This window comes from Sminthopsis crassicaudata, chromosome 3, assembly GCF_048593235.1.
Source record: "Sminthopsis crassicaudata isolate SCR6 chromosome 3, ASM4859323v1, whole genome shotgun sequence".
Classification (NCBI taxonomy): Eukaryota; Metazoa; Chordata; class Mammalia; order Dasyuromorphia; family Dasyuridae; genus Sminthopsis; species Sminthopsis crassicaudata.
Genome location: NC_133619.1, coordinates 332,085,876 through 332,112,899, shown reverse-complemented (window position 1 = coordinate 332,112,899; position 27,024 = coordinate 332,085,876). Strand labels below are relative to the sequence as shown.

General features: G+C 41.0%; 1 protein-coding gene across 1 annotated transcript in view; it reads left to right on the top strand.

The window, feature by feature from the left end:
* Window positions 1-19,154: 19,154 nt before the first annotated feature.
* ADCY5 (adenylate cyclase 5) overlaps window positions 19,155-27,024 on the top strand; it is a 250,104-nt gene continuing 242,234 nt past the window's right edge. The window contains exon 1 of the mRNA XM_074301403.1: window positions 19,155-21,995. Coding sequence (XP_074157504.1) covers window positions 20,841-21,995 — 1,155 coding nt within the window. The 5' untranslated portion in view covers window positions 19,155-20,840. The remainder of the gene's footprint in view (window positions 21,996-27,024) is intronic.

Below are 27,024 nucleotides of genomic sequence, written 5' to 3'. Positions count from 1 at the left end.
AAGTTAGGTAAACTGTCTCCCATTTGCTCTATTTTTACCTCTTTAGTATCCTTATCAAGAAGGGAAATGACATTCTAGAATGACCTGTTCTGGGTTGTCATTTTTACTGAGTGATCCTTCCTTAATATGTCTGCTTCCCAGGCTTGTTGTGAGGATCATGTGAGATAATATTTATTTATACAATGCTGAAAATCATGAGGTTTAGATTTGGGGTACCCAAATGAAATTGGGGTTTCTGATGGTCAAGTAGTTAAATGAGGTCTAGTGGCGGTTCAGGGTTCAGGGAGTCAAATGGAGCTCCCCTGCAACTTCTTTGGATTTGCCGCAAGGGTAGGGAGTTCTGGGGAACTCCCTTCTGATAGTATAAGAGGTCCCCTGTAAAGGAATTTACAGACCCAAAAACCTAGATTGATAAAAGAGGTTTATTATGGGGATTGGAAGTAAGGCTAAAGCCTGGTTAAGGAAATAGGTGAGGGTAAAGAGAAGATAGCACTGGAAGCAATATTCCAGTGGGCAGAAAGATCCTGGCTGTGTAGGGCACTGCCAAGGTCCATCTGCAAAAGCCTTAGTTGATAGAAGCTCATTATATTGCTTGTTTTAGTGGGGGTTGGGAAGCCAGAGCAGATCATCAGAATGGGAGCTGGGAGAGCTGGAGCAGATCAGTGGGGGCTCAGATCTGGTGGGGGCTGGGACAAGCCTGGATCTCCGACTGGAATTCAAAGGGGTGCTTTTGACCAGGATTTGTGGATCAAAGGTCCTAGCTTCCTGAATTGATAATGCATCAGCCAGGAGGGACTGGGAATCAGAAAGGAATAAATCAATCTGAAAGGAATCACAAATCTAGTTTCTTAAAGGGACCACAACCCACTTCAAATAGGCATGTAATAGATGCATTTCCTTCTTCCTTTTATAATTTTCACTAATCAATCAATCAAAGAGTAAATATTTGATCAGGGCGGACTAGAACAGTCCTATTAGTTTCCCTAGGGAACATATTCAGATCTGTCCTGGAGTACCTGGGGATCTTAACAACATTTTGAAACATTTTAGCATCCTCCCATATCTGAGAAAGAATTCTCTTTATCTTTTTTAGATAAAGAAGACTCCTTTGTATTCTCTTATAGCTCAATTCTTATATCTGATATTTACTATATCACAGTACAATATAACCATCATGTATTAAGTGCCTTCTAGGTATCCAATACTGTGCTTCAATAGGGGAGGGGGAAAAAGTATAGAGAAAACACAGTCCTTGCCCTCAGGATACTTATAGTCTAATAAGTTTTTCATACATAGGTCTTCTAATGCTCCTGCTGTAGTTCAATCCTTTTTTTTTTCTTTACCCACAGAGATGAACTTGAGAATTCCCCATAATAAGCAGCCCCGAAATCAGCAATTGTGTTGATGATAATGATAAAATAGAAATATTAAAGATAAACACCTACTTTCTAGGGTTGTTTTGTGTGGGGGGGGAAGGGGAATGGAAAAAAATTGTAAAGTATTTTGCAGATCTGAAATAGCTATTATTTTTAAGCTAGGGATGGGGTTCAGGGTCAATCAGAGAAAAGGAAGTAGTCCTTAAGTGAAATATTCTTGTTCTGGACAAATTTAATTTCCCTCTCTCCCATATTCCCTCCTCTCTTCCTTTAATTTCTTTTTCTTCTCTTATTGCCAAAGCTAACATTTCTAATATAATATTGAATAGTAATGGTGATAGTGGGCAACTTTGTTTCACTTCTGATTTTATTGGGAATGATTCTAGTTTGTCCCCATTACATATGCTGCTTGCTAATGCTTTTAAATAGATGCTACTGATCATTTCCAGGAAAAGTCAATTTATTCCTTTACTCTCTAGTGTTTTTAATAGGAATGGGTATTGAATTTTATCAAATGCCTCTCTCCCTTCTGTCTACCCTTCCTCCACACCATCCCCCTTAAGTCTGCTGGAGAGAAATCTGCCTAAGGAGACAAGAGAATGAAATCTAGTTTTGATGCTGCATGATCTGAGATAAATAATCCCTCCTCCCTGTGTTTATTTCTCCAAACAATGAAGTAACTTGCCTTGATTTCCTCACTGAGTGAAGAGGATAAAATGAGATAATAAGATTCTAAGACACCTTTAGTTCTCTTTAAGAGACAATTGTGACTGCCTTTCTTTCTGAGTATTTGATTATCTTAAAGCATTTTGCAAATGCTAAGCAATATTATTGTTAGTTCCTCATTTTAAAATGATTCTAGAAAGCAGCACTTAAGATTTCCCAAACTGCCATTGTCCCTCCATGCCCCAGCCTTGTTGTCAGGGAGAAAGAAGATTTCCTAGGCTCTCCCAAGGTCAGGCAGCCCTAGTAAAGTCTCTAACAAAGCCCAGTCAGTCCCACATTCAGAGACAGCCACGAACAAGTAGTTTGACTGTTCCAAGGTCACATCAGGTAGCAGCCTAGTGTGGGGGTGGGGTGGAAGCCAATAATAATTACATTACCCAAACTCCTGGTGAGCTGCTCTAGCCACTGCACCACCTGCCCTCTCAGCCCCCTGGGAAATTGAGATTTAACTTCAAGGTGAGACTTGCTGTTTTTCTTGTGGAAAGCTAGCATCTTCCCCCTTGAAGTCCTTAAGAAGGGAAACACCTACCTCCAATCTGTGTGGGTGAGGAGCTGATTCCTTACAGAATAAAATATTCTCTCTTGAGAGCCTTGCTTTTGAATAGTGTATGATATAGGTCTGTGTAAAATGGGGGAGTGAAAGGGATGAGAGAGAAGAGGGATTTATATATGTGTTTGTGTGAGTAGTATAGCACAGTGTAGCCCACAAGTTCTTAACCTTTTTGTCTGTGTCATGCACCTCCAGGAAGTCCAGTGAAGCCTAGGAAGCCCTTTTCAGAATAATGTTTTTAAATGGATAAAATACAATCCTTAAAATTTAATCTGTATATTTAAATGCAAGAAATAAAACATAAAGGATTACAATGATTAAGATGCAGTTATCAAAATCTATTCTAAAATATTTATATTTAAATATTATATTTGCATGAAAATACATTTGAGTAATATTATTATACCTTATACTATATTTAATATTGAATGAGAAGACATTCTTCCTACCCTCAGACCAATGAAAGTGGTTGCATTTTTACACTCAAAAGAACACAGACATCAAAATAAAAATAAATAATAATAATAAAGAACACAGATATTAGAGTAAGAACCTAGGTTTATAAATGTACCCTATCCCATTGAAATCTTAGGTCCACCTTGACCAAATCTTCTTATATGTATGATTTTAGCTGCTTTGGAAGTTCCCAGGAGAGGAAACTTCCTTCACCAGTGTTGAGCTTTCAAACTCCAAGGCAGGCTCTCTCTACTATCCCACACTGCATCATACAAGTATAAGTAGACTGTATATGAGTGTGTATTATAGACATATAATCATAATGGTAGCTAACATTTGTATAAGATTTATTATGTGCCAGGCACTATGTCAAATGCTTTACGATTATTATCTCATTTGATCCTCAAAACAATTCTGGGAGATACATGCTATCATTATCGCCATTTTACAGATAAGAAAACAGGCCCAAAAAAAAAGGAATTTAAGTGACTTGTCCATGATCACACACCTAATAAGATCTGGAGGCTGAATTTAAACTTGGGTCCTCCTGATTCCAGGCTTTCTTTATCTATTGTGCCAATCAGGTGCGCTCTCTCTCTCTCTCTCTCTCTCTCTCTCTAGATGTGTGTATATATGTATATATACACACACATATATAAATGCACATACTTATATAAACATACACATATATGCATATGTATTTTATATACACATATTTATATATACTTGCATATGCTTTATATACACATATATATGTTAAATATATCTACAAGTATGCCTCATTTTTATTATTTTTGATACATGAAAATCTAGATGTGCAGAGCAGGTTAATTTGGGGTTATTTTCTTTATAGCAAGGCTCACTACAGAGTTCTTTTAAATAGTGAACTCCCACATTGTGTTTAAAATGTGTTATATTCAACTTTTCAAAAACATGTCTATTGTGCCAAGTGAGATGCATGTGCATAAACGATCACAGTAGTAGACAAGTGTTAGGGGATCTGAGGTAGGGAATTTGATAAAATGACCTGGCATTTAGTTATGATATTCCACAGGCTCTGTCTCTTGCTGGCTGTGTGTCCTTAGCAAAATATTTTTTTTTCTCTTTGGGCCTGATTTTTTTCCTCTAGTGAATGAGGGGGTCTCATTAAATGACTTGTAATCTCTAAGACTACATGCCATTTTTCTGTCAAGGAGCCAAACTCTTTATACAAAACTGAGTCTAGCTGACTCTGCCTCCCATGAAGTCTGCCTTTAAGTTTCCTGATGAATAATTAATAGGTACTTATTTGTTGCTGCCTTTAATAACATTTGCTTTTAACAAGTGTATGCCGACCAGTGAAGCTTTGGCTAGCTCCTGGGCTGTCTATTCTCTGTAAAACTCATTTGCTTCCAAAACATTTTCTTGTCTGAGAAAAGGAAGGATGCCATTTTTCACAATGCATGTCTACTGGTCAAGGTATTTGGGATGTATGTATAGAGGTTACTTATAATGAGATTTGAACCATTTCTGGTAGGACAAGCAACTCTACATTGTTGTAAGATAGAGCTAATTCTTCCCTAGTCAGAAGAGAAAGAGACTGCTAGAAATTCCAGCTGAATCCTTTTTCACAGGCAAATAGGTTGCCCACTATCTATCTACCCAGGGGAGAACAAATAAGAAGAAATATCAGTAGCCTAAAGCATTCAACAAATATCAAGGAGTAATTGATTCAATCGAAGATTTTAAAAGGAAGCTTAGTGATCATCAATTAAATTCAGCCCCTTCATTTTGCAAATGAGGAAGTTAAGTCTCTGGATGTCCCTGTCCATTTTTTGTCTAATATTTGCTTGCCCTTCAAAGAACAAGTCAAATTATGCCTCCTCTATGAAGTTATCTAAGCAAGCTAATCTATAATGATTTTTTTCCCTGCCATGAATCAAGAGTCAGTCAGTCAATCAATGAGCATTTATTAAGTATTTACTATGTGCTAGATGTTGAGATACAAGGAGAGGCAAAAAAAGGTCCCGGATCTCAAGGATCTTACATTTTAATGGGATTGACAATATGCAGCTAGGTGACAGAATGGATAGAGCACTGAGTTGGGAATCAACAAGGTTTATCTGTCTGAGTTCAAATCTAGCCTCAGACACTTATACAGCTATGTGGCCTGGGCTAGTCATTTAACCTTGTTTGCCTCAGTTTTCTCATCTATAAAATGAGCTGGAGAAAGAAATTGCAAACAATTTCAGTATCTTTGCCAAGAAAACTTCATGGACTCATGAAGAGTCAGACATGAATAAAAACAACAAATAATGACTTATATCTAAGTTATCTATAGATTTCTGATGAGAAGTCGCTAGCAGCTGGTAGGAGAGGTTCGGGGAGAAAAGATCTTCAGTTTATGCAGAAGTCTTTGATGGAAGCCAGGGAAGTTAAGAGAGAGGTAAGGAGGAAGAGCAGTGGCCTTGGAGGCAGTAGATACCTGAATGTGAGCTTTCTTTCAATACTTACAGCCTGTGTGATCATGGAAAAGTTCTGTAACTTCTCTGAGGTTATCCTTCTCAGGTCTCTCATCTGTAAGCTGGATATTATATCTGTAGTCTCTTTCCTCTAAGGCTTTTATGAGGATCAAATATGAAATATGTATTGTACTTGGAAAACCTTAGAGTGCTAAATAAAATCCAGCCATCATCATCATCATTTTCATTACCTACATCAATAATTTGCCATTTAATCACATATTATCTTGGGATATCTCTTATCTTGAATTTACATTTTCAGGTGTTTGATTGCCTACCATGGCTCCCTTCCCTTCCCCCTATTAACCCCAGCATGGTCATATATACATAATAGGCAATCCATGAACCTTTGTCAAATGATTGACTTAATGAGTAATTCATGGAAATGCATCTATCTAGATCCTGTGTGTAGGGGTGGAGGGTTGAGGGGAGAAGGGAAGGGAAAGAAAGGGAAAAGAAAGGAAGGAAAGGGAAATGAAGGAAAGGGAAGGGAAGGGAAGCTGAAAAAAGAAGTGGAAAGAAATTTTGGAAGGGCTTAAGAAAAACAGAAAGGAGCAAATTCTTATTATTAGCAGCAGAAATATCAGAGAAGAATAACTTTGGTTGGCCTTGTGTGGAAGCAACTATTCATATGAAATGATTTGAGGGATAACAAAAGACTGTTCTGTCTTAAAATACTCTTTCTCCTAGCCTTTCCTAGTTTTTACGATTCTAAAGTGGTTAATGAAGACATTAAAATCACAACTAAAATTCATATAGGTTATCTGGGAGGCATACAACATTAAGAAACAATCAAACATTACTATTTTAGTGAGAATGAGTTAGAATAGTAAAATATAAGAGCTGAAAGAGACCTTAGGTATCATTCCCAGCCTCCCTCTTTCCATTTTACAGATGTGGGAGTTTAAAGATCTAAAAGAATAAATTACATGCTCAAGGCCGAATAGCTACTGAACAGTGAGTCCCACTCTATATTCTTTTCAATAAAAATATAATGTTAGTAGCTGCAGTTGGTATGTTTTTCAAGGACTACATTTTTTAACCACTGGAGGAGAAGTTTTATTATATATACACACATATAGCATATATATGACAACTAAAAAATGACTGAATAGCAAAATACATGAGTATACACACATATATGTAGATTTTTTTTTTACTCTGAGCCTTTCACTGCTTTATCAGGAAGTGGTAAACATTTTTCATCATTAATCTTCTGGAATCATGATTGGTCAGTGTGTTGATCAAAACTCCCAAGTATTTCAAGGTTAACTTTACAATATTGCCTTTGTGTTGAATTAGAAATTGGAACTATGACCCTTCCCCTTTTCTGGGATCATAGCTATAAAGTGATTGCTTATTTATGAACTTTTTCTAGCTTAGTACATAGCCAAGCTAAACTCTGTAAGCACTCCTTACACTAGAATGTCACCCCTGGATGCAGCTCCCCTCTTTAGTCCATCCTGGCTTTTTGATTTGGAATTGGGTTGTGACCAACAAGGCTTCCAATGGACACCTCTTTTCATAGTATGAGGTCATTGTGCCCTGGTATGGATCTGGTAATTCTCTTTTGCCCTCAGCAGAGTCTCAGTCCTCCTTCAGTGTATGGCCCCTGGAATTCTTCCAGATCTCATTCTCAGTACCTATTTGTCTCCCTGTGTCAATTTAAGCTAGGAAAATGACTCACTGCAGGTTGACTTCAGAAAAACCTGGAAAGACTAGCATGAACTAAAGCTATGTGAAGTGAGTAAAATCAAGGGAACACTGTGCACAGCAACAAGATTATATGGTGATCAACTGTGATGGACTTGTCTCTTTTCAACAATAAGATGATTCAAAGAAGTTTTAATAAGCTAAGGATGGAAAGAGCAACCCACATCCAGAGAGAAAAGGATGGAGATTGAATGTGGATCACAACATGGCATTTTCACCTTTGTTATTGTTGTTGTTTGCTTCCTTGCTTCCTTTCTTTCTCATTTTCCCCCTTTGATCTGATTTTTCTTGAGCAGCATGATAAATGTGGAACTGTGTTTAGAAGAATTGCACGGTTAACCTCTATTGGGTGACTTTGCTGTCTAGGGGAGGGGAGAGGATAGGAGGGAAGGAGAAAAATTTGGAACACAAGGTTTTACAAGGGTAGATATTGAAAACTATCATTGCATTGCATGTATTTTGAAAAATAAAAAGCTAGTATTAAAAGAGAAAAATGATTCACTATGACTTCTTTTTGGATTTATCCATCAGGATGCATTTTCTAGTCTGAAAAAGTTTTGTGAAAAAGGAAGGAAGGGGGCTATATTTCTTTCTATTATTCTGTCACTTTGGATTTGTAGGAATTGTTTTCCTGATTCTGTTAATTTTTCTCTGCAATGTGCTTAAAATTCTTCCTTTGCTTCTCTGAAGTCATTCCTTCCATCCTTTCTTATAACAAAATAGCATCATATCACATTTATATGTCATTACTTTTTCAGCTGTTCATCAATCGTTGGGAACCTCTCAGATTCAAGTTCTTTGCTACATTGAAAAAAGCTATAAATATTTTTGTGCATCCTAAGAGTTTACTCCCAGGCCTTCTGTCTAATTAGATTCCCTCTATGATCTCTGATAATATTAGTGTTCAGAGGGAACACATGTATTATCTTCCCATATTAGAATATAAGCAGTTTTCCTTGTTTAATTCCTTATGATAATTGATTTAGATTTACCTTATGACTCTTATGTCTGCATTCCAAAATTTTTATGTAGTTATTCAAATTTTGGTTTCAGCACCATCATCACTAGTAAGGCTTTTATAAGTTCTCTACTTTATTAAAGATCCATTTTCCCATTTAGAATTATATCTGTTTTACTAGATAAGTTATTATTGGTTGTAGGCTTACATCTTTTTACCTCCCAGAATATTATATTCCAAGCTCTCTGCTCTTTTATAGTAGTGGCTACTAATCCTCATCACTGACATTTATGCTGTATTTTATTTAAGTTTTCTTAGTTGATTCCCATAAGAGCACTGTTTGGTGGGGTTTACAAATGTGATATATCCTTTCATCCTACAATTGGAGAAATAAGGTAAGAGATCAAAATTCACTCATGGTTGTACAACTAATATTGGAAGTGAAGATGAAACATAGGTCTCTGCTGATTCTAAGTGAAGCACTTTATCCATTAGGTCAGTTTTGTTGTCCCATTGCCAGTGCTTACTAATGGTTTGAGGTTGGGCAAGCTATTTAATTTCTTTAGGCTAGAATAGATAGTTTGTCAAGTCCCTTCCAGTTCAAGATTTATGGTCCCTTGATCCCATAATTATTATTATTAATATTTTTTTTTGAGGAGGAGATAATGAGGGTTAAGTCACTTGCCCAGGGTCATACAGTTAGTAAGTGTCAAATGTCTGAGGCTAGATTTGAATTCAGTTTCTCCAGGATTGGTGCTTTATCCACTGTGCCACTTAACTGCCCCTTTGATCCTATAATTTTATATATCTTATTTCATTTGATACTCACAACAACTCTTTAGGGTAATTACTTTCGTTATTCCCATTTTACAAATGAGGAAACTGAGACTAAATTTAAATGATTTTACCAAGTTCTCTTGATTAATAATCCCTGAGGCAGAAGGGAGCTGATAAATATCTGAGGCTGGATTTGAACTCACAATCAGTTTTCCTGATTTTAGGTCTATTACAGCTGCCCCCTCCACGGATGTGGAGTGAGTCTGAATCCTCCCTTATTGCATAGATTTATCTGAATCCAGCAATCATGGAAGTAGATTGTAATCAGTAGTACTCAGTTGGGCAGATTGGATTTAAGATTTCTATGGGCTATCCAGTTTGAAAAGTAATTGAAGATTAGAGTTTGAAGCTCAGGATTAGCTTAAGAAATCCTTATTTGAAGTATACGAACACTTCTGCAGAGGGTAGGAGCAGGTGGAGCAGAGTGGGGGTGGGGCCAGCCTAAGAGAGAGTCAAATGGGGGTGGGGGAGGGGAGACACTAAAAATGACTTCTGAAGACTTCACAGTTTGGCCTCTGGAGGACCCATGGGAAGAATTTCACCAGATTTATAACAGATAAACATGTGTAAATGATTCCCCAGTGGGCAGGAGATCAGAGGATCACAGATTTAGAGCTGAAAGGGACATTAGAGATTATACAATTCAACCCTGTCAATTCCCTGTTAAGAAAACGGAAATCTAGAGAGATTGATATACTCAGGATCACAAAGGATCCTGAACTCTAGGACTTTATTTCAAATTCAACACTTTCTACTGCCCTGCCTAAACTGGGCTGGTTTTGCCTCATAGACTGGAGTGAGAAATCTATGTGGTGTGATCTTTCGGGGACCAAAAAGTCAGTTTATCTCCCAGCTCTAAAATAATTCTCCAAGCCTTCCCTTTGAGGTTTTATCATTTCTTTGGGTTGGCCAGCAACCATTTTCAAAATGCAAATACTAGGACAAGGTTAATCTATTAACCCGAGTGGTTATCAATCAAAAGCATCTAATCATGAATTTGCTTGGCTAAGATTCTTTATTAGATTGTAAATTACAGAGGAGTAGCTGATCTGAGTTAGTGGAGGAAGTTTCCATACTAGACGTTCACGACCCTGAATAATAAATCATATGTCTCTCCTTCCCCTAGCAAAAAAATAAAAATTCTCTCAGACGGCAAAAACCCATTTGTTTTTGGTGCCCTTCTACCTCCTCTGTGCCTTTGCTAATTTTACTTACCCTCCAGACATTTTTGTACCTCCACTATGTTTTAATCTTTGCACTTCAATTCCAAATGCAAGTTTGCTCTTTCTGGAAGTGTCTCAGATTCCAAAATTTCTAGTCCCTAACTCCACTTTCCAATTCCCAACCAAATTTTAAAATTTTAAGGTATTCAATCAAAGCTAATTGTTAGAAAGAAAACAGTCTAATTAAACTAATTGGTATTAATGTATAAATGACTATCAAGTTTAAAACACTTACCCTCCCAAAGGTATTTTAAAGAAGATAAATTTCCAATGGTGGGATTTCAGATACTAAGACAAAGTGACAAAGTAGGGGAAGAGTTTTGTGGGTTCTAGTGAATCTTCTCAGTAGTGTTTAAATACAACTTTGGAGATCATAGCCTATTTCACTAATGAATACGACTAGTCATGATTCAGCGAATGAGAACTTTGGAGAAGATGGGACTTTGAAGAAGATGGAGATAAGGTATTTTTGTGTGCAGGATATTATGAGAGTAGACTCTGGACAGAGCCTAGATTGAGGGCATCTCCTGAGACAAACAGGTGACTTGTCCAAGGTCTCACAGCTAGTACATGTCAGAGTTCAATTCAGGACTTTCTGATTCCAGGCCCCTTACTCTATCTACAGCATAACTTAGCTGTCCATATACATATAAGTTGATAGTTCAATAACTAATGAAAGGGATTGGAACCAAGAAAGCATCACCAAATTTTCAGGAATAGAACATGAAATTACTGATCTGTGTTCTTGTTCTGTTTCATGTTGGATCAAGAATGATCACACACTCATCAAAAGAGCTCCTCTATATATTCCATTGATTCATGATTCATTTCAATTCACAGATATCTCTTTTAAAATAAAAATACAGTTTAACAAAAAAGATGGCAAGGGAATCTCAGGAGATGGAGAAAGGGAAGTAATAGGCCATTCCTTCAAAGGAACAACTATTCTCAGGGGGCAGAGTCTTAAGCTGAGAAAATAGGAGACACAAAGAAAAATGCTTTGACTGAGGAATACTTTGGCTGGTATATCCAGCTGGAGAGAGGCTAAGAGGAAAATGTAGGAGAGAACACATGGTCTTTTCAATTAATCAACTTATATTTATTAAGCACTTTCTATGTTTCAGGCACTATACTAGGTGCTGGAATTACAGAGACAAAAGTTAAGTAGGACCTATGCTTTAGGGCCTTACAGTTTATTAGAATAGTGTTTCTCAAAGTATACTGGGAATTCTGAGAGTCTCTGAAATTCATTCGGAGGATCTTCAAAATTAGTTTTTTATTTCTAAAATGGTAAATATCTATAAACATAGCCCATATAAACAAAAAGTCTTTGGACAGAGACTCAATAGTTTTTAATAGTATGAAACTACTGAGAACAAAAAATTAATTATAATTATATTAGAGGAGCTTTTGCCAGAAGTTCTATATATATATCTTTATATGTTTGTATATATCCCCACAAATATTCAAAATAAATATGAGGTAATTAGCAGGAACTATTAGCTAAGCAATCAGGAACAGTCTACCTGAGATACAAAAGATGCTTGAGTTTAGTTTTAATGAGAAAACAAAAATTACTCTAAGGGGCAGAGAGGTGAGGAGGGAGTGAATTCTAGGGTGATAATCAATGCAAAGGAAAAGACAAGAGCAGAAGTGTGTTTGAGGCCCAGCATGAAGATCATTTAGGTTGGACACTAGTGTTTCAGTAGAGAAACATGGCTAGGTCTGGATAAGGTTGTAAAAATTTAATGGGTGCTGATCCCTGAAGTAACAGGAAACCATGTGAATTTATTGAGTAGGAGAAATGATGTGGTCAGACCTGAATTTTAATAATTGGTGGCTATGTGGAAAATGAAATGGAGTGAAGACAAACCTGAGGCCAGGAGATGAATTTGGAAAGTATTGCAGTAGTGCAGAGGAGAAGTGAAGAGAGCTGAACTAAGGTGGTAACAAGAGGATAAGGACAGTTTTGAGAAATGTTGTGGAGTAGAAAGGTAGATAATGACAAGGAAACTGACCTAAAGAGCTGGAAGGAGATTAATGACTTTGACAGAAACAGGAAAATTTGGAAGAGGCCAGGATTTGGAGTGGAATAATAAGTTCTATATTGGGTAGATTGAATTTAAAATGCCTATGGGATATCCCAATTTGAAATGCAATTGGAGATTAGAGTTTGGAGCTCAGGTGAGAGAATAGAGCTAGCTTTATGAATTTGGAATCATCTATAGAGAGATAAAAATTAAGTCTGAGGGAGATTACGTCACCAAGAGAGAATTAAAAAAAAAAAAAATCTAAAGAATGGCTCAGGAGAGAGCCTTAGGACTCTCAAGAGCAGTTAGGGGACAGGCATTGGAAAATGAATCAGCAAAGGAAACTGGGAAGGAAGGTCTAATAGGTTGACAGAAAATGGAGAAAGTAACATCAAGATAATCTAGGGAAGAAAACATGCAAGAATTGTCCAACTCTGTCAAATGTTATAGAGAAGTCAAGAAAATTTAGGATTTTAAAAAGGCCATTAGATTTGGTCTATGAATGTATGGTAATCAATTGTATGGTAACTTTGGACAGAAGTTCAGTTGAGTGATTAGGTCAAAAGCCAGAGTGCAAAGTATTGAAAATTGAGTGAGAAGTTAACAGTACTTTTAATCAAATACTTGCAAGGAAATGTATTTTAGAACTTTACAAATTTTTTTCAATAGTATTTTCCCCAATACATTTAAAGGATATTTAACATTCATTTCTGTAAGATTCTGTGTTCTAATTTTTTTTTACTTTCCTTATCTCATATCTCCCTTCCCCAAGACAGCATGTAGTCCAAATATAGGTTAAACATGTACAGTCCTTCTAAACATATTTCAATATTGTGCAAGGAAAATAAGACCAAAAGAGAAAAAAACCATGAAAAAGAAAAGGCAAGCAAGCAAACAAACAAAAAAGTGAAAATACTATGCTTCGATCCACATTAGTATCCACAGTTCTCTCTCTGAATTCTGATGGCATTTTCCATTCCAAGTCTATTGGAATTGGACTTAAAAAAGAAAAAAATACATCTGGATAGAGCCAAGAGGGCAGATTAGCACTTACCCAGCTCAACTCTCCCAACATTCCCTTCCAGACAACTTTAAAATAACGTCTCGAATTAATTTTTGGCATGGCAGAGCCAACAAAAAGTTGAAGTGAGATATTTTTCTGGCCTATGAAAATTTAAGAAGTATGCAAGAGAAATCTGTAATACCCAGGTGGAGATCTAGCATAAGTCTATTGAGAGCTCTTCCCCTTTTCCACACCACACACTAATGAAGGCTGTAATAGCAAACTGCTATTACAGCAGCTCTCTCAGAAGCTCTTTGCCCAGAGATGACAGAGATGACAGGAGGCAGGGGGCAGTCTCAGACAACTGGTCAGAAAGAGATTCCAGGGAACCTTTTTTGCTGGCATTGGGTTTAGCTGGCACTGATTAGTAACTATTGCCCAAGGCAATTCTGGGTCATAGTTTCAGGGCACAGAATAGCACTGCTAGTTGGTCAGAAGGAAACAGACTAGAGAGCAGAAAGTAGACAACAAGAGCAATAACTACATCTCTCTCAGGATCCCACCACCTTGGAAGCATCAAAAATTTGCAGACCCCCAGAACTACTTTTGAAAATAGCAAAATGAAAAAGCCTGATACTTGAGACATTGCCTCCCCACTCTTAGGTGAGCAAAGCCCAACTTTAATATAAAGTACAGTCACGAAATAAATGAGAAAAATGAGCAAACAAACAAACAAAAAACACTGACTACCAAAAGCTACTATGGTGTTAGGGAAGATCAAGACATAATCTCAGAAGATAACAATGTGAAAATAGCTACAAGCAAAGCCCCAAATAAAAATGCTAATTGGACCCAAGACCAACAAGAATTCTTGAAGACATTAAAGAAAGAGATGAATGGTAGAGAAAATTTTGGGAGGGAAAAGGAAAGACAAGAAAATTTATGGAAAAAGAATTAACAGACTGGTAAAATAGACAAAAAAAAAAAAAACTGAAGAAAATAACAACACCTTAAGAAACAAAATAGGCCTAATGTTAAAAGAGATATAAACATTCACTGAAGAAAATAAAATCCTTAAAAAACACAATTGGTTAAATGGGGAAATGAGATACAAAATCTCACTGAATAAAATTATTCCTTAAAAATTAGAATTGGGCAAATAGATGCTAATGACCTCATAAGCCTTTAAGAAACAATAAAACAAAGTCAAAAGAAGAAAATGTTAAATATCTTGTTGGAAAAACAACTGATCTAGAAAATAGATTGAGCAGAAATAATTTAAGAATTATTAGACTATCTGATAGTCATGATTAAAGAAAGAATCTAGATGTCATATTTCAATAAATTAAAAAGTAGAACTGCATGGATATCTAAGATGCAAGGAGTAAAATAGAAGTGGAAAGAATTCATGAATCATCTCATAAAAGAGATCCCAAAATGAAAACACCTAGGAATTTTATAACCAAATTCCAGAGCTCCCAGGTCAGAAAAAAAATATTTTAAGTATGTAGAAAAAAACAATTCAAATATTGTGGAACCACAGTCAATATCACCCAAGACCACAACTTCCACCTCAAAAGAGCAGAAGGCTTGGTATATGATATTGAAGAAGGCGGGATTAGAACCAAGACCCACCTGTCTAGCAAAGTTGAATGTAATCCTTCAGGGGGGGAAATTGATATTTAATGAAATTGAGGATTTTTAAGTATTCTTGATGAAAAATCCCAAACTGAACTTTGACATTAAAACAGACAACTCTAAGAAGCAAAGAAAAAGTAAACTTGGGAAAATAATACATGTAATTCTTAAGGACTTTGAGTCAATGATGTTAGAATTATCTCTCCCTCCACCACAAAAAAATAATAAAGGGATTAGGGAGATGCACTGGGAGAAGGGAGAAGAAAGAATGGAGAAAATGCTCTCACACAAAAGAGGTATATAAGGAAGAGATTTTCCAAGGGAGGGAAAATGGGAGTAGGCAATATTTGAACCTCATTGTCATTGGAATTGGTTCAAAGAAGGAAGAATAGATATACATACCCAGTTGTGCATAGAAATGCAATTTAGTTAATAGGAAAATAGGAGGGGAAGGGAAGAAGAGAAAAAAAAAAAGGATAAAGGGGATTGTAGTGATTGTAGTAGGGAGGCAGTGATTAGAAGCAAAATAGATTTTTGAAGAGGGACCGGAGAGACTGATAGACAGATAAGAAGATCGGGATAAGAGAGACTGAGAATATAAGGGTATAGAAGAAAAAACACAGTCATTATACTGGTGAATGTGAATGGCATGAGCTCACCCATAAAACAGAAGCAGGAGGTAGAATGGATTAGAAATTAGACCAAGAGATAAATTTGAAACAGATACACAGAGTTAAAATAAAGGGCTGGAGCTGAAGTAAAAAACAAAAACAAAAACAGAAACAAAAAACGAGTTAGCCATCATGATCTCGGACAAAGCAAAAGCAAAAATAAATCTAAGATAAAATCAGAGAAATTACATTTTGCTAAAAAGTAACATAGAAAATGAAGTAAAATGAAAAATTTTACAAGTGTCTCTGATAAAGGCCTCATTTTTCAAATATATGCTAAGTATAGCACTGAGTCAAATTTATAAAAATAAGAGTCATTCCCCAAATGATAAGTTCTCAAAGGATATGAACAAGCAATTTTTAGAAGAAATTAAAGCTATCTATAGTTATATGAAAAGTGCTCCAAATCACAATAGATTAGAAAATTGCAAATTTAAAGAGTTCTGAAGTTCAAACACATCACTTATCAGAAATGACAAATGCTGGAGGGGATGAGGAACAAATAGATAAGTTAATGAACTGCTGGTGGAGTGTGGAACTGGTCCAACCATTTTGGGCAACAATAAGAATTAGGCCTATTAAGGGCTATTAAACTGTGCATACCCTTTGACCTAGCAATACCACTACTAGGTCTGTATCTCAAAGATATCAAAGGAAAAGACAAGGATGTATATATAAAAATGTTTATAGCAGCTCTTTTTATGGTGGCAAAAAATTGGAAATGTCTGTCAATTGGGGAATGGCTGAACAAGTTGTGGCATATGACTGTGATAGTACTATAAGAAATGACAAGGAGGGGGGGTATTTCAGAAAAACTTGGGAAGACAGATGTAAACTAATGCAAAATGAGAAGATCACTGTGCACAGTAATAGCAATGTTGTAATGATGATCAACTGTGAAAGACTTGGCTACTCTGATCAACACAATTATCTAAGACAATTTCAAAGATACATGATGAAAAAGATGCTACCCATTTCTAGAGAAAGAACTGGTGACTCTGAGTGCAAATTGAAGTATCATTTATTTTCTTTATTATTTGAAATATGGATAATATGGACATAAGTTTTGCATAATTTCACATGTATATTTTATACACACACACACATACACATATATAGGTTGCCTTCTTGGTGACTGAGTGAGGAATGGGAAGGAGGGAGAGAATTTGAAACTCAAAATTTTTAAAGAAAAGAATATTGAAAATAAATAAATAATAAAGAGGAGAAAGATGACTGGAGATTTAGGTCAGTATGATTTTTTATTTGCTTGTTTTGCTGTGGATAGATAGTTGACTAATATCTACAAAAATAAGAAGATAAAAACTTTTCAGGGCATGTATATGATTAATACAGCAGTGATCAATGTCTCAGCTGAAGTTCACCCCAATTAGTCCCTTCCCTCATTTTCGAGCCTCTATTTCAGCTATTATTTTAACATTTCAACAAATATGTGAATAGCTATTACTTGCAAGACACTGACTACAAAGGTAAAAAAGAGACAGTCCTTGCCTTCAAAATGATGACATTCTCCTGGGAGGATATGATATGTGCACAGATAATTAAATACAAGATTATTTGAGAAGGGAGAGGGCACTAACTACTATTAGAGGGATAGGGAAAGTTTCATCTCAGTTGAATACATTAAGAAGATAAGATTCTTGAGAGTGGAGGATGGGAAAGGAAAACATTCCAGGAATTCAGAATAGTATATGTAAGTGGATGGATGCAGAGGATTGACTTTAAGGAACAACTACTGTTTTATTTGCCTGGAATGTAGAATAGATTAAGTGGAGTAATATGAAATAAGGCTGAGTGGTTTTCATCCCTGGAAGCTAATAGTGTCTCTTCCTCCACCCCTTATCAAATCGTTGCAAAAAATGAAATTTTAAAGATTTTGTTTAGGACGCTGTGAAGTTAAATTCAGTGTTCTATTTATGCCGTTTTCCAGGATAAAGAGCTGACCAGGAGCTATGGAGAAGTACAAAGGCCAAAACATACCAATATATTGTGTGGTTAAAAAGGGCAAAGACAGTTTAAAGAGAGGAATTGCCATTTGAGATAGGGGGAAGGGTTGGGTCTTGGGACTTAGCTTTAAAACCATATAGTTATGAGAGAAATATCTCTGCTTTGAGGTAATGTGGTGAGTAACTGCTACCCATGACAATATGAAATAGAAAATGTTAGATCCTGTGCTAATTGTTAATGTATTGCTAACCATATGCCTAAACTTCAACCATCTTGTTTTGTTGGATTTTTTTTTTTTTTTTTTTTTTTTTTTGGTAATTTCATTTTGTTTCCTATTTCAGACTAGTAAAAAATTCGGAAATCTGATTTTCAGTCCCAATCATTTCTCTAATCAGGTATCTCTTCAGTGTGAAGAGTAGGGTCAGGAAGACATTGACAGCAGCTTTTAGTTTAAGGAACTTCAGTCCTAGATAAAATGATCTAAGTAATTTCAGTAAAAGAACCTGTAGTCAGAAGGGTGGATCTAGGAACTCAAATTCAAGCTTCCACGTGTAGTGTAGGGGACCCTCTTTTACAACAGACTGTGACTCTTAGTTGATTCAGGTTGCAGATTGTCTTTCAGATTTCTTCCTGCTTCCCATGTTGTGAATAGTTGGTATCCACTGTCCGACGGAGAAGAGCCGGGGTGAAGAGGAAACACATTGGGAACTCAGGGCAGCCCTGGGAACAGGAGAAGGGAAACGTCGGTGGACGACGCTCACCTGTATGGGCTGCCCCTCTGCCTTCGGAAGACACGAAGAAACCCCGGAGGCGGGGATCCCCAGTGTCTAGCTGCCCAGAGGGACCGGGGTGGGATGTGTTGTGAATCACTTCTGTCCCCAAAGACTAACAACAGGGCAGGACACTTTCTGGCCTTAGAACCTGACACTCCCTTTGCCCACGATCTCTTCTTCCAGAGTACGCGGTTGTTTCTGCTTCCTACCCGCTCTCTCTACAGTTGCTCCCCTTGTCTAGTATTCAGTGCCCTCGGCTAGCTCTGGTCCCTCTGCACTGAGTGCGAGCTGGGTTGGGATTGGGGCTGTCTGCTCTTTGCCTACGTTCCCCGGTCCTCCCCCATGCAGAGTGCAATCAATCAACAGCAAAAGAGTTTCTCTGCCTTTCGCTGTCTTCCTCCCTCTTCATCTTTCCTCTTTTTGCGTCCATCTCTCGCAGCGTCTAGCCTCTCCCGCTCCTTTGGCCCCTTCCAGAGCGTAAAGACTCTCCCCTCCCAGATCCTTCCCGCTGTCGCAACCCGGGCTCCCCGCCTCCGTGAGCCCCTCCATTGGCACAGACGCCCGGCCTGAGAATTGCCCAATAAGAGCACCGGACTTTAGTGTGACAGCTCAGGAAACGGCCAATCACGCCGAGCCAGGGGGCGGGGGCAGCTTGCTGAGGTTGAAGTTGGGTTGAATGCGAGGAGGGGGTGATGGGGGGGATACAAAAGAGAGAGGGGGAGGGAACAGGCGGGTGGGGGCGCCGGGATCAGTAAAGGGGACACGCAGTACCGAGTTCCGGGCAGAGGTGGGGGCGAGTGGCTACTGCATAGGGTGGTGGTCTCCGGTAGGAGTGGGAGCGGCCACAATTTTAGGTGAGGAAGGGGACGGAAAGCTCCCGCTGGCCTCCAGTCCGCCCCCTCCAAGAACCGCGACTGCGCCTCTGCCCGGCTCTTTCCTCTGTGCCCCCGGCAGAGGATGCCGGCGGCGAGCCGAGCGGAACGGGGCGCCGAGTCCGGTGGCCCGGGGCGCAGTGGGCCGGGGGTGTGCTATGCGCTGCTGTAACCTGCGGCTGGAGCAGCGCGGGGGGGCGGGGGGAGGCGGCGGTAGGAGGGGATGCAGAGGAAGCTCCGGCGGCGGCGAGCCGGGGAAAGAGGAGGAGGAGAAACAGCGGCGGCGGCGGCGGCGTTGGCTGGAAGGGTCGGAGTAGCAGGGCCGGAGGCGTGAATGGCGCTCTCCAAACATTCCCTAGCCCACAGACCCCTTTCCCCTCGGAAATCGACCGGGGGCGCAGCGTCTCTGCAGCGAACGGCCCTTCTCCTGGCGGGATGCTTTTGAATTCAGATCTTCTATTTCTTCATTTTGGGTTCCCCAAGAAGCCCGCTCTGAGCCAGGGATAACGTTGCTGGTGGCGAGCCGGATACCCTCCTTCCTGTTAGTCCTTCTCCGCCTCTCCCCCAGGCCGGCGACTGTGGACTTCTAAGCTGGGGGACTGAAGGAGACCGAGCCCGGAGCTAACCCTTCCTTCTGTTCGGCAGGCAGATTTAAAGGAGCTTATTATTATTTGTGGAAGGGGGAAGCAGCTGGGAGAAGAGTGGGGAAGGGGCATCCAGCAGAGGCCGGGTCTTCTCCCTTGCCCACCCTGTGGACACTGGGGCCGCTGCTTGAAGCTGGAGCCACGCTTTCGCACTTGACGCGTGAGGTAGGGGATGCGGTGGCGGGGCCCCCTGCTATCCAGGACCCTCCCCCCAGGTCCCCGGAACCGTTGCTCCGCCCGCCGCCCCTCCCCCGTCCTCTCCACCCCCCATCCCACCTCCCCACCCCTCTTAAGAAAATAATGCTGGCTGCCTCCCGTACCTCCCAGTCGTTCCCGGTTCTCTTTGAGAGAAGGGCTCCCGCTCCGTATCCCTACCCGGACTCCTAACGACTCGAGTCGGCTGCTTAGCCTTGCGCCGGTCTCCGTTGAGCTTGGACTCAAGTGTGGGATCTTGGAGCTTTCTGCCTAGGCACTGCTGGCACCGGAGAGGCGTCGCCTGCTGAGGACGCTTCTCCCTTCCTCCTCACTCCTAATTCCAGTCCCTGCTGAGAACTACTAAGCTGTCCCAAGGTCCCGCGACAGCCCGAGCAGTCCTCGGAGCACTGGGGTGACTTCTGTTTCATTTCGGACACAGGACAGTCCTCACCTCAGCGAAGCCGGGTTTCCTCTCCTTCTTGCCTACTCGGTTTCTCTTGCCTTCCCCGAAACCCCTGACCGCTCTCCCTCCGGGCGCTACCCTCCCTCGCTCAGGACGGGGGTGCCACGATGTCCCGCGGCTCAGGGACCTGGGCCGCCCCCGACGTGTGACCCGAGCTTGGTTCCCTTGCTTGGTCCCCCACCTTCCCCGTGGCGCCCCCCAGCCTGCTCCCCAGGGGAGGAGGAAGAAGCGGAGGGCGAGGCGGGCATGTCCCGCTCCAAAAGCGTAAGCCCCCCGGGCTACGCGGCCCAGACGGCGGCTGCACCCAGGGGAGGCGGGGAGCACCGCTCAGCTTGGGGAGAAGCGGAGTCACGAGCCAATGGGTACCCCTACCCTCCCGGGGGTCCGACCCGCGGCTCTACTAAGAAGACTGGGGTGGCCGTGACCCCCCAGCAGCACCGCCTGGTGAGCCGCTGGCGTAACGATGAGGACTACGAACCCCCACTGGGCAGCCAGGACCCCCTCGGGGGCGGATTCGGCTTCAGCTTTCGCTCCAAGTCAGCCTGGCAGGAGCAGGGAGAAGACTGCTGCCGGGGCAGCCGTCGCCACCGCCGTGGGGCAGCTGGAGGGGGCAGCACCCGGGCCCCCCCAGCGGGCGGAGGCGGGGGCGGGGGCAGCGGCGGCGGGTCAGCGCCCTCCAGGCCCGGGGAACGGAGTACCGCCACCGTACAGGGGGGCGGGGCGGAGGTGCGCCCTCGGTCAGTGGAGCTGGGTCTGGACGAGCGGCGAAGCAAGGGCAAAGCGGTGGAGGAGCTGGAGCCCGGAGCCAGAGGGGGCGGGGAGGAGGAGGCTGAGGACGCGGGCAGCTCCACCGGCTCGGGATCCGGAGCCGCGCTCTCGCTGGGCGCCTGCTGCCTGGCGCTCCTGCAGATCTTTCGCTCCAAGAAGTTCCCGTCGGACAAACTCGAGAGGCTTTACCAGCGCTATTTCTTCCGCCTGAACCAGAGCAGCCTCACCATGCTGATGGCGGTGCTGGTGCTCGTGTGCCTCGTCATGCTGGCCTTCCACGCCGCCCGCGGCCACTACCAGGCTCCGTACCTGGCCGTGCTCTCCGCCGCCGTGGCCGTGGTGCTTCTCCTGGCCGTGTTCTGCAACAGGGCCAGCTTCCACCAGGACCACATGGGGCTGGCCTGCTACGCCCTCATTGCTGTGGTGCTGGCCGTGGAGGTCGTGGCCCTGCTGCTGCCCCAGCCCCGCAGTGCCTCGGAGGGCATTTGGTGGACCGTGTTCTTCATTTACACCATCTACACGCTGCTGCCTGTCCGCATGAGGGCCGCCGTGGTGAGCGGGGTGCTGCTTTCCGCCATACACCTTGCCATCTCCCTGCAGGCCAACTCCGAGGACCAGTTCTTGCTGAAGCAGGTAAGGGAAGCCAGATGGCAGGGGTGAAGAGTGCTGTGAAATTGTGTCTCAGTGAGTCTCACACACACACAAATCATTTCACTTCTCTCACCCCCCACCCCATAATTCTTTTTCAAAGGAGTCCGTGTGAGTAGATAATCTTATAGAAAAGTCTTTTTTACCTTCCCTCCTAATGCATAAAGCCCTCTTATGAATGGTTGCTCGACCCCACAGCGATCACCCTTCAAAAACAACCTTTCCATTAATTTCCCCGAAGTCGCAGAAATGCTATTCTTTTCCCCACGACCTCCTCCTTCCCCGAAAAATAGGAGAAGGATGCCTTTTGACTATGTAGGAAGCAGAATTCCCTTAGGGCCGCTGGTATTTTGGAGAGAATTCCAAGGGAGTTCTTTGTGGTGTTGTGAAGCTGATGTATTTAGCTATATGTAATTTACAGGCAGAATTTAAACAAGCAAAAAAAGAAATGCATTTTATAGAGCTTGATAGTGAGCTAGAATAGGCCTGAGGAGATGGGCTTCTGGCTGGGCTTTCTGTGCCTTCTCTTTATAACTTCCTGCTATTTCAGAAGTATTTCACCTGTATCCTAGGGGACAGAGCTAGGGGAAGATTTTGATCTTCAAGACTTGGACTTATAGCCTGACAGAAGAATTGCACTATTGAATGAGATAGATCCAGTATCCTATGTTCCAAACAGCCAACAAAGAACATCCACATTACCTCTACGTTCTCATCCTTAAAGGATTAAACCCTTCAAGACATGTATTGAGTAGTCTTCTCTTCCCTTGGCAATCCTGTTGTGAGTCAGTCATCCATGAATTTTTCTAAACTATTATTGAACCTGCATAATCTTTTGGCTAAAATGTGGGGGGCACTCCCCAGAAAATGGAAAGCCAAGCTAATTGTGTATCCTATTCCATATTTTATTATAAAGTTTCACTTTTACAACTATTACCTCCCTCCCTAGCATCTTCAGTCACTCTTTGGGCTCTTTGCCCCGTATCTTCAAACAAAACATGGTCCTTATCTTAAAAACATCCTCTCAGCTGCCTCTGCTAGTTCCTATTTAGCTTCTCTCCTTCCTTTCCTCCAAGTTACAGTTTTCATGTGCTGCTTCCATGCTCTTTGTGCTCATTTCCTTCTGTAAAATTCAATTCAATATGAACATTTATTAAACACTTACTTGTTGGGCAGAGTTCTAAATGCCGGGTATGCAAAGACAAAATAAAGTTTCTGCCTTCAAGGAGCATTTATTCTCTGTGTGCAGAATAATATTTTCATGGAAAAATAAAGGCAAAAGACTTTATTTTTTACTTTCTTTTGAAATGCCTTTGTTCAAAATAATCACTACTCTTCCCCTTGTGTAAACTCAGTGACTTTTACTTAATATTTGTCTTCCTGGATCTCTTTGTAACATTTGGTGGTGTTGCTTACCTACTGCAAGAGACTTCTCTTAACTTCAGTGACATTCTACTTCCTTAGTTTTTCTCCTTTCCAGTGGAAAGATCTCTGATCTATAAGTCAGAAGACTTGGGTTTTAAACTCAATTCTGACATTAGTTTGCTGTGTGACCTTTGACAAGTCATTTGACTTGTCCAGGGACAAGGGGATTGATAAAGATCCTTTTTAGCTCCAAAATTCTGTGATCTGAGTCTCACCTTCAAGAACTCTATATTCCTTAGTCTGCATTGATCTCTTCCTTCTCTGAACTCTTCTTGTAGTTAAAATCAATGCCACACAATTGAAGCCTTTATTTGTTTTCCAATATTTTCTCCCTGAGTAGATTGTAAGCTCCTTGGAGGCAGGTACCTTGTGTCTTACTTACATCTTTTAGGTACCAGACCAGTACAGGACCTGGTACAGGTGTTCAAAAATACATATTGAATTTTGGCTTTAGGATCAGTAATTGAGTAGAATGAACTTTGGATGGTTTTAATTGAAATTATATGAAAATATTTCTTTCTAGCCTAATGCCTAGAAAATGAATGTTAAATGTTCACCTGTTGCTCAGGATGACTAAGACTACCAAGTGATTTTTCTTTCCCACCCTCCATAATTATTACTGTTGTTTTTTAATGAATAGCTCTTTTAACCTTAGGGCTTTACTTTGTTAAAATGCCATTTGTAGGATCATTTGAGTGCTTTGGGTGGGCATGACCCTTCACAGCATCGAAATGTTGTTGAGAAGTCTGGGTGGGTACAGCTTAAATAGACTTTAACTGGGATTTTCCAGTGGCATTCAACTTGATGTGGGTCTCTGATCCCAGCAATGAAATACATGTCTCCGGGGAATGACCAGGAAGCCATCTGTCAGGGCCTGAAGTGGCACAACCTCATCTTACCTCTCAGAATGCCAGGATGGCAGCCGAGAGTTTTCTGTGCCTTCCTCCATCTCCCCTTTCCTACTTCTCCCTCCTCCTTCCCTTTCCTTCTGCCAGCTCCAATCCCCCCACCCTACCAGAGGCTTTTCTCTTGGCCTGCCGTGTTCTACAGGCCTCTAGAGCTTTCAGGTTTTCGTGGATTTACATTCCATTTTTGATAATCCACTCAGTTGGAAGGGAGCTGTGCTGAGTAGTCTAGAACAGCAAGTAATCCAAAAATCCTTCCCATTTTGTTTCTGAAAGAATTGCACAGTTTTAAAATTAGCATCAGATTTATCTTCCTGATTACATCAGGGTCAGTGTGATCTAGAAATTATCTTGCATTTCTTGAACATGCACTGACTGATAGTAGTGGCCCAGGCTGACAGTTTCCTATTTTATGTTTGCCACAGGTTGTGGCTGGCTGTGGATAAGTGAATGCTGACTTCCATTAGAAGCCAGGATGCTCATCTTATTGAAGAACTAGTCATGAGGAAAACAGGATGGGGGGAGGGGAGGGATTCCTAGAACCTTATTTCTTTCATGGCACCTTGCACACAGTAGGCTCTCCATAAAAATTGGCTGTTTGAAATGGTTGAATGAATGAATTGAGAATGGAACTGGTATTTTTCTATACTTTGTACTTCCTTCTTCTCACCTGCTATTTCATGCAAGTGGAGTCCTCTGCCTCCTACGGGCCCATTTCTTACAATGATAATCTCTCTCCCTGCCTGTTTAATCTCTGTCCCCTGTCTCCAGCCTCTCTTAAAAATATTTGAAGCTACTCTCCTTCACTCTACTTGGAAGGAGAGATTTGATTTCTTAATTAGTGTCTCAGGATGGTATTTATGCAGGGGGAAGACTTCCTAAATGGTGGGAGAGGGAGGATACAAAACTGGCCAATTTCACTTTCCAGATATGGGGGATTGATACTTGCATTTATCATTCCCTGCCCTCTTTTTATTTCCCTCCTCTTCTTTTTGGTATCTGCACATTCCCTCCCTGCCCTCTCTCAGTCTTTTATTCTTTCTTGCCCTCCACACAGCCTTTTTTGTATTTTGCTTTCTGTCCTCCTGTGGCCCACCTGCTACTTTGTCTTTCTCTCTTTCCCACTTTATGCTGTTCTCTTATTTCCCCATCTCTGCCTCTTAGCCTCTCCTTCTGCATGTGAGTGTTTTTCTCTGCTACTGTCTCCTTTCTGGGTACAGTAGGAGCATCGTAAGGTTTTTTTTTTTCTTCTTTGCCTGTCAGAAGTCCCTCTGCTACACCCATACCATAAATAACACTCAAGCATCTGCCAAACACATTCCTCACTTGTGTTAATAGGCAGCAGTGATGCTGGAGCCTGTTGCCATGGTAACCTCATTTTTGTTTGACTGTATTCCACTCTGCTGCATAAAGCCTTTGCACGCACACAAACAAACACACACTTCTAGTATACATGTTTGTCTGTTAAAGATCATTTGGGGAAAAAAATCTCTTGGCCAGTGTGGGGGTGGTGATAGAGATTAGAATCTTTGAATGATATTCCTCTATGGGTGGGATCCAGGTCCTGTTGTCCAAAGACAGAGTTGCCAAGTATCTATCCGTTTCCCAAATAGACATAAAATCCTTGTAGAAATGTAAAGTTTATTTTAATTACTTGACATAATGAAATTCTTTTTAACATTCCTGAAAAAGAGGTAGAGACCCCAGAAGAGATCCGGGAGCTCCCCCATATCTTCATTCTTTTTCCCCATCAGAGGGAACTGTTAAAAGACTTTGGCATGTGCTTTAGTTTAACCCACTGCCTTACCCTACTTTCCTCACCTTTTATTCCTTCCTAACCCACCTAATGAACTATATGATTTTCAGAATGGTTTCTTCCTTTCTGTTGATTTGAACTCCCATCTGCCAACAATTGTTTGTGAGATCAGAGAAGGGCACAGGGCCTATGTAGGTGAATTGTTCTGTGTTCTATGGGCCTGTAATTCTGTAGAGAATATAGGGATGGATATGGAGTATAAATTGCAGAATGTGATTTGCTGTGATGGCGATTACAGATCTGGGGAGGGAAAGACAATTAAGATTGGTAAGGCATTGTGTTGACTTTGAAATGGGTTCATTGTGGCTCTCTCCTTTATTCTTTTTTATTGCTAGTGACCAGTGTCTGAGGCTTTTTTCTCTTGCTGGTTCTGACACTTTGATCTCAGTCTTGACCTTTGGCCATCATCAGGGGAATATAGGAGTTAAAAAAAAAGAAGATACTTTCTGGTAGCATATCCTCTTTGTAGACCTTGTTGGGGGTGAAGTTACCCCGAAGAGTGAAGAACTCTGGCCACATGCTCCCCTCAAGGTATTCCATCCTTTAGAAAGCCTGCCAATCTTCTCACTGGTATTAACCAAAGAAAGAAAATAGCAGATCACGACTTTAGCTAAATTGCTTCTCTGCTCCCACATTTTCATTTGCTTTTCATTACTTCTTGTTCAGATGCTAAGAGGCAGTTTCAGTAAGAAGGATACAGAGTCTGTTTGGGCTATTTACCTGCTTCTGCACCCTGGAAAGGGAATAAAGGAAAAGTGCATGGCCTCTAATTACAGGGCTCATCTTGTACCACAAATTACCTTTGGAGTACCTCTATTCTTTCATGTCTGACTAGAAAGAGGAGGTTAGGATGTGTCAGGAGAAGGCA